This window comes from Talpa europaea (genome assembly GCF_964194135.1).
Source record: "Talpa europaea genome assembly, chromosome: 10".
NCBI classification, from domain to species: domain Eukaryota; kingdom Metazoa; phylum Chordata; class Mammalia; order Eulipotyphla; family Talpidae; genus Talpa; species Talpa europaea.
Genome location: NC_140077.1, coordinates 67288304 through 67296418, shown reverse-complemented (window position 1 = coordinate 67296418; position 8115 = coordinate 67288304). Strand labels below are relative to the sequence as shown.

The 8115-nt window shown below is 42.5% G+C and overlaps 1 protein-coding gene across 1 annotated transcript in view; it reads right to left on the bottom strand.

Annotated features, from left to right (window-relative positions):
- Positions 1-722: 722 nt before the first annotated feature.
- LOC311178758 (neurotrimin-like) overlaps positions 723-8115 on the bottom strand; it is a gene marked incomplete at both ends in the record, with an annotated part of 83144 nt that continues 75751 nt past the window's right edge. Inside the window, 4 exon segments of the mRNA XM_084245492.1 lie at positions 723-1129; positions 1132-1667; positions 2403-2446; positions 4867-4959. Coding sequence (XP_084101618.1) covers positions 723-1129; positions 1132-1667; positions 2403-2446; positions 4867-4959 — 1080 coding nt within the window.

The window sequence follows — 8115 nt, the reverse complement described above, 5'->3', positions numbered from 1 at the left end:
TTTTTGCACTAAGTTCTAGACTCATATCAGAAAATATAATTAATAAAATTAATAATGAATCAGAATTCCTTATTATCCAGAATGTCCATGTAGTACAACAACAAAAAAAAAAGTTTAACACTATCTTTTGTGACTGTTGATTGTGGGATTGTTGTAGCTGGCAGGCTGTCTTGTTTTGTTTCCTTTGTCTTTATTTTTTTTTTTAATTTTGTTTTCATCACACATTATAGTGGCACAGTCTACAAAAGGGCCCGCAGCAGCCAGTCTGGGCCTGCTCGACACACTCTGTGCTCATCTCAGGAGACGGATTGAATTGGGGATGGCCGATTCCAGAATTTTCCTTGATGGGGGCACGTTAGTGGACAGAGTGGCTGAGCCCTCGCCCACTGGGCCACATAGAGGTCACACAATGCAGCTTGCAGGCAGGTCCAAAGCCGGGCGCGCGTTCTTCCCACTTGGGAAAAGAAAGAAAACTCAGCTGTGCCTAAATATTTGCAAGGCCTGGACGGCGATTTTCGATTTCCTCTTACAACTTTTTTTCCCAAAGTATTCTTTGTTCCCCTCCCTCAAATTCGTGTCCCATTAGGCTCTGCTTCTCTGAATTGCATTTGATTATATCTTATTTAGAAACGGGAAAGCTCTTGCTGTCAGAGTTGCCGGTGCTATTCTGTTGGTGGGTGCAGTGGCGGCAGCTTCTCCCCAGCGGGGCGGTGGCATTCACATCAAAACTGGAGAAGGAGGTGCAACACCAGAAGGGGTATCAGCCAAATGCAGCCTGCCCTCCTCGACATCCCATTGTTCACTTCGCTGACGGCACCTGGGCCTTTCCAACGGGTCAGAGCTGTAGTTTTCACTTCAAAGAGTGTGATGCTGGCATTGGTGTGGCCCAGCTTGTTGGAGGCCACACAAGTGTAGTTTCCATAGTCATGTTCAGAGACATTGAAGAAGATGAGTTTTGAGAGGAAAGGCCTGTTTTCCACTTTGATGCCCTTCTTTCCTTCCACCAGTCTTTTGTCATCCTTGTACCACTGGAATTCTGCAGAGGGAACTGCTGAGGCTTCACACTGCAGTGTTCCCTTCTGTCCCACAGGGACGCCTGTACCCTTAGCTTCTGAAATGTATGGTGGATCTTGACTCTCCGGACCACTGGCGCTGCCACATCATTGGAGGCACTGCACTCGTAGTCCCCCGACAGCTCCCGGGTGATGCCCTGGATCTCCAAGTATTCATCTTCACTCACAAAGCCCACAGCTTTGGGGGAAATGTGTCTCCAGGTAACTGTGGGCTCTGGTCTACCCGTTGCTATGCAGGTGAGGCTGATATTGTTCTCTTCATTAATGGAGATATCTGAAGAAATCTCTACAATTTTGGGAGACACTTGCACTATGAGGTGCACCCTCGAGGTCTTGGGGTGGTTGTCCGTGTGTACGGAGCAGATGTACGGGCCCTCATCATACACGTCCACATTCTGGATCTCAATGCTGTACTGGGTTTGGGTGTTGCTCAAGAGGACCACGCGAGGGTCCAGGCACCACTTGTCATTCCCGGCGTAGAGGATGGTGCTGCGGTTCAGCCAGGCCACCCGGGTGACCTGGTTGTCAGTTGTGCACCCGATCCGACGACCTGGAAACCCAAAGTCACTCTCAGAGCTGGCCAGGCGCTGCGAGCTGGCAGAGAGCCAAAATGGGGATTAGATTTCCTGGTTTTGGATGCTGTGTTACCACACATGGGTTACTTAAACTCTGTGCCTCACTTCTATTTTTCACTTATCTTGTGGTTTGCATCTACACTATATCAATTACTTAGGAGACAATGTGGTGTAAGCACACAGTAAGTTCTAGAAATTGTTATTATCAAGATTATTAAAATTCTTTATTATTATTAAAATATTTATTTATTATTATTTATTTATTATTGTTATTAAAATTATTTTCAAGCTTACCCCTAAGCATACTCTTCCCTGCCTCCTTCTTTCCATCTTTACTTCCTTCTTTATTAAATATTATGGAGGAAACATGTATTCCACATTCCTATATGTACTGGGGGAAGAAAGATAGCACAGATCCCCTTCCTCTCTTGAAGAGGAATGTTTGTTCACGAGGAGGAGCTCAGCAGCAGACACCTAGATCTACTAGAGAGGCATGACTGATGACTGCTATAATGGAAAATAGTGTAAAATAAAGGGAAAATGTGCCTTGCAAGTACAAAAGGGCCAATGATGGAAGGGAATTTTAACTAAACTAAAGTGGATAATTGCTCCAGACTTCACAGTAGAAAACATGTGCTCGCTGTTTTAAACGTATGCCAAGAAAGTTCTCATCTAAACCCTGTACTTTGCTGTGTCAATTTGTATTTGTCCCTGGGGTATTTGGAAGCACAGATTGTCATAAAATAGGTCTTACCTGGAATAAAGGGGACCTGACAGATGCACAGGAGTGGCCGCAGCCTGTAGAGCAATGAGGAGGCAGCCCTGTCTCTAGTCGCCATAGCAAGGTGATGCTGTAACAGCATCTCACAAGGCGTAAAACTGAGACCTCAGGAGGTGAAGCGACTTGCCATGGTTTCTTATTTGTAAAATGGGAGTTAAAGATCAGCCTCTTGGAGTGTTTGTTGTTAAGCTAGAGGGTGAGTGGTTTCAGCATCTCCTGCAGGCAGGCCGAGAGTGACAGTGCTTGATCATGGATGATGAGGGCTAGGGAAGAAAAGTCCCCCAGACTGGAGGAATGAATGATGTGGGGGCAAGATGGGAGCGATCCCAAGCAGGAGTTTGGGAAAGTAGTTTATTAAAGACATTAAGACAGAAACCCAGTTATTAGATGTGAATCAAGGTTGAGGTGAGATTAATAGCAAAATTTGCCACCTGACTCACTAGAAAATCTATAGGGGCTTCTCTGGTGGCACAGTGGGTTGAGCGCAGTGCTGTGAAGCTGTCTGCAGCCTCTGCAGTGCAGGTTCGATTCCTGGCTGGCAAGGGAGATACCCACATGGTGCGGCAGACCTCTCCTGTCTCACCTACTACTCCTTCAGCAGTGCTTTCCAGTCACTCTGCCTGTTCTGTTCCCTGCTCTGTCTTTGGTGATTCCTCTCATCCTCCCACACTTCTGGCCTGTACCCCAGCTCTTATATAAATAAATAAATCTTAAAAAAAAAGAAAATCTATAAGCCTCAATAACTCTCGGATAGGGTGAAGCCAGGCTTGTGTTTTGGGTACAGGTAAGAGAAGTAGAGGTCAAAGTGGACAGTTATGACATTGAAAAAATAGGTATATCATAGACACATTTTTTAAAATTTATTTATTTTATATATTTTGATATCATTGTTGATTTTTAAATGATGTTTGCTTCCCCCTGTCCCCATGTGTAGTCTCCATAGAATTTCCTCCACTAATGCACCCATGCACCATCACTACAGTTCCCTGTGCTCCTCCCTCCCTCCCTCTGATCCCTGTATGAATTATTATTCATCATAATCATTAATACTTAAAATTTCTTGTCTTTAATCTTTAAATAAAAATGGATACCACATGTTAGCCTGCCTCAATGCTTTTCTTGGATGCAAAGTTTCAGTTAGAAAGCCTGAAGGTATTGAACTTGAAAACTGAGATTTTATTTTAATTTCCAGTCCATAGCAATCAATAATTATTTGCCTCCTGTCAGATTCCCCAACTATAAAGTTGGTACCATTCTTTTTCTATATTGGTTATATAATTGTTTCTAAAAATTCAAACACCTAAAGAGTATGAAATATTGACAAAGTGATTTTTTTTAAGATTTATTTTTATTTACGTTTACAAGAACTGGAGTACAGGCCAGAGTTGTGGAGGGTGAGAGGATTCATCAGAGACAGAGTGGGGAACAGAACAGGCAAATGCACTGAAGTACATTGCTGAGAGGAGCAGTGGGGAGACAGGAGAGGTCTGCTGTACCATGTGGGTTGCTCCCTGGCCGGGGATCAAACTCATGCTGCAGTGACTGCAGATAGATTCATAGGTTGTGTCTTAACCCCTTGCGCCATCAGGGAGGCCCAAGACATGTTTTCAAGCACAGTGTCTGCTGGTTGAGTGTTGAAGGCTCCCAACTCTTCCTCGGGTGACTTCAGAGGCAGCACTAGATGCAGATGGAAGCTATCAAGGGCTCACTGCAGCAACAGAGCAGAAGGCATCTCTCTATGCAGCTGACCCTCGTGCACTCTGGGGAGAAGCAGGAAGGTTTCAGCATATCATAAAAAGAATCTCTAATGTGGGTTCACTTATGCAACATCATGAAAGCAAGTCACTTTCTTCTTTCTCTTCCATATTGACAGTCTTCACTGAGTTTTATCACCAAGGGTGTGTTTATCTTTCATATAATTGCCTGAGACACTAGATTTACATGGAGCTCCATAATGTGAAGAATAAGAGAAAGATTAAGGAGACAGATTTAATCCTGTAAATGCTTTGCCTGCATTGATGGGGATGGACTTCCTTTCTAACTGAGACACCTATGATGTCTGCTCAGTGCTCTCCATGGATTAGGCGCATGAGCACCGGCCTCCAGCCTTGCCATGCTGCCACTACAAGTGTTACTTTTATTTCTCAGATTCTTCTATATTTGGCAGCCTATGCCCATAAAAAATATTAATGTTTACAATAGGCTGCCCCTCACCCAGGTCAAAATTCCATGCAAATTAAAGCCAGGGGTGTAGTTTTCTTCCAACCAAAGTCAACTTTGCAACTGTGTTGTCCAGATGTACAGTGTCTGTGACAGTTTGTTTACGGACTGTATTTGGAAGACAGAGAAGCTGTTGTTCTGGCAGTTGACTGTTTGTAGGGCCTTTACTGGAAATCTGAATGTCTGGCTGACTCAGAAGATGGTGTTGTTTGGTTACCTGCCAGTCATCTTCCTTCTGAGCCTCAGAATCTTTTATACAGTTTAGCTCGCGATCACGTTCTATTAAGACACAGCTGTAGTTCAGGGCACTCTGCGAGGCATTACAAATTACATCCCTCAAGAATGGGTTGTCCAAGTCGATTAGTTATGATTCTGGGCATTGCTCTGAATGCCAATGATTTTCCAGCAGAGGAGAGAAGGGAAATGTTTTCCTACTGCTGATGAATTTGTAACTGCTTCAAAAGTCATTTAAAGTCATCTTATTTTCTAACTGGCTACATCTACACAGATATGTAATAAAAATCAGAAACCAGGCTATGTCTTCATAATATTCAAAGCTCCTATACAATCAGTCTTTAAAAAGTCAAACTGAGAGTCTGTTTCATTTGCAGGAATGTCAAGTGTTATTAGCAGAGATGGCTGAATTCATCTAAAAGAGTCTCACTAAAACACTGTTTTAGCTCAGGCTGCTAGAATCAAATATCATGACTGGGTGGCTAAGTCATCAGAGACATATCACAGTTCTGGAGGCCAGAAGCACAAGGTCAGTGTGGTCAGCTTCTGCTGAGGGGACCCTTCCTGGCTTGTAGCCAGCTGCCTTCTTGTTGTGTGCTCATATGGTGGAGGGGGAAGGAAAGGAGAGGAGATGAGAAGGAAAGACACAACAAACTCTCTGGAATCTCTTCTTATAGGAGAACTAATCTCCCAGATGCCCCATCTCCAGATACTACCACAATGGTGGCGGGGGTGGGGGGATAAAATAGGAATTTAGAGGGAGCACAGTCAGGTTACAGCCACCTGCTCTGCTGCTGTGTATATAAACCATTACCAAGTGTATAAATGATTTGGATTCTTCCATCTGTTTCAGATAGTGGTATGAGATTCTCAATATAAAATTGTCTTCACTTATTTTTATTTATCATTTTATTTTTTTAAATGTATTTATTTTTAATTGACGTAATATTTGGACACCCTCATCAGGCATCACCACTGTAGTGTACCCACCACCTCATCACCCACAGCCCCCGCCATACTCCAGGCTACTTCCTTCCCTCTCTGTTCTTACCCCCTCCCTGCCCCCAGCCCCTGGTGCTTCAGTTCAGCTATCAAGTGTTACTTTTCAAGCTTGTCTTTACCTCACTCTTGGTTTAGTTACTTAATATTACATATATCCCTCATATTAGTGAAACCATCTGGTATTTATCTTTCTCCTTCTGACTTATTTCACCGAGCATAATCCCCTCCAACTCCATCCATGTTGTAGCAAATGGCATGAATTTATCTATTTTGATTGCAGAGTAATATTCCATCGTGCATATTGACCACATCTTCCTAATCCACGTATGTGCTTTGGGGCCCTTAGCTTGTAATTTGGCTAATATAAGTAACATGACAATAAACACAGGAGAACAAGTTCCCATAATTGTCTTAGAATTTTGGGGTGTAGGTGCCTAGGAATGGAATTACTGGTTTGAGTGGCAGATTCATTTTTTAATGTTCTGAGACACCTCCATGCAGCTCTCCATGGAGGCTGGATGTGTCTGCATCCACACCTGCAGTGTAGAAAGGCTCCCTTTTCTCATTCATTTCACTTTAGTTGAGACAATATAAGGTACGTGGCTATAATACCTACAAAATAATAGAGTAGGATTTATTCGTGTACTTAAAATAGGCACAACCCACAAAGAAACAAAAAAATTTGTATTTCTACTTCAAAAAAGACAGAAGTCACTGACATTAAGAAAACCAACCTACCTGGGTATTTTGTAGTTGAAGTTTCCAGAAAAATGCTAGAAGTTTTGACAGAGCATATGCAGATTTTAGTTCAGTAGTAAGTATAATTTATAAAACATTTAGTTTTCCCCAGAACAGCACAAAGTGTGGTTACTGGGCTGGTCTGCTGTGTCCTTCTGGCTTTGGGAGCAGAACAAGGGCTCAGGGGAGGCCTCTGGGTCACAAATTTAAAAGCCACGCTCCTTCACATTGCCCTGAAATGTGACAGAGCACATTTCAGCGAACCAATTATGGCCCTTCTGAGTGGGCCAACCCTTGAATTTTCTGACACCAGCCCAATGGATCATTGTTGTTCACAGTTGGCACAGTGCTTTGACTTTCTTCCAAGAAATAGTTGTGATTAGGGAAAATTTCCACAAGATTTAGATACATCACTGTCCTGTCTCACTAGGTGCCCAAGCTTCACTGCATCTGTGAAGTGCTCAGTGGGCCTCCCTGGGGTGCAGGGGTTAAGGACTGCACTATTAAGCTATCGCCAGCCACTGTAACAGACCAGGCAGAACAAAGAGAAACCCAACGCACAGCAGACCTCTCCTGACTTACCCGCTTCTCCCTTCAGAAGTGTATTTCGGTGGTTCTGCCTGTTCTGCTGCCCACTATGTCTCTGGTGAATCCTCTCAACACCCGCACCTCTGGCCTGTACCCCAGTTCTTATATGCATAAAAAAATAAATAAATCTTTAAAAAAAAAAAGTGCTCAAACTGTAGGCAACTCTTAATTTTACCTGGAAGATAAGATGATGACGTATAAATAAGTGTTCTTTGTTCTTTTTTAATGAATTATTTTATTTTATATAATTCTTACATAATTTTTCATTTTTGCATAATGTATGCATTTTCATTTTGGTTATATTCCCCATACAATTCCCACCCCCTTTTTCTGACCCTAATTCCTCTTCTCCTCCCCCTGTCCCCTACTGTAGTGTGTCTCTGGTCTATAGTTGCTTGTTGATTTTGATTTTTACCTTATTGCAATTAGTCTTTTTCCTGGTCCCTTATTTAGGTTTTCTAAATTCCTGCTATGAGTGAGACCATCCGGTATTTTTCTTTTTCTTTCTGGCTTATTTCTCTGACACAGTGTTTCCAGTTACCATTATTTCCTTTTGATTCTTCCTTAGTGTTTTCATCTCTCTATGAACATTACCCATGTGATCTTGCATGTTGTCTATTTCATTTACAGCCTTTGACATAGCAACCAGAGTTCCCTTAAATACCTTGTCTCATAATTTCAAAAGTTTTGTAATGTCTAAAACTGGAGCTGATGCTTTCTTTTTCTCATCAAGCTGTGTTTTTATACACCTTTTAGCTTACTTTGAATTATTTTGTTTTGATTGAGCTGGAATGATTTATCAGGTCATAGAAAATGCAGCAAATAGTCCTTTAAGGTGAGCTTTTATGTTAATCTGGCTAGGAGGTGGACTATTTAATTTTTGCTGTAGCTATAGGCATTTGGG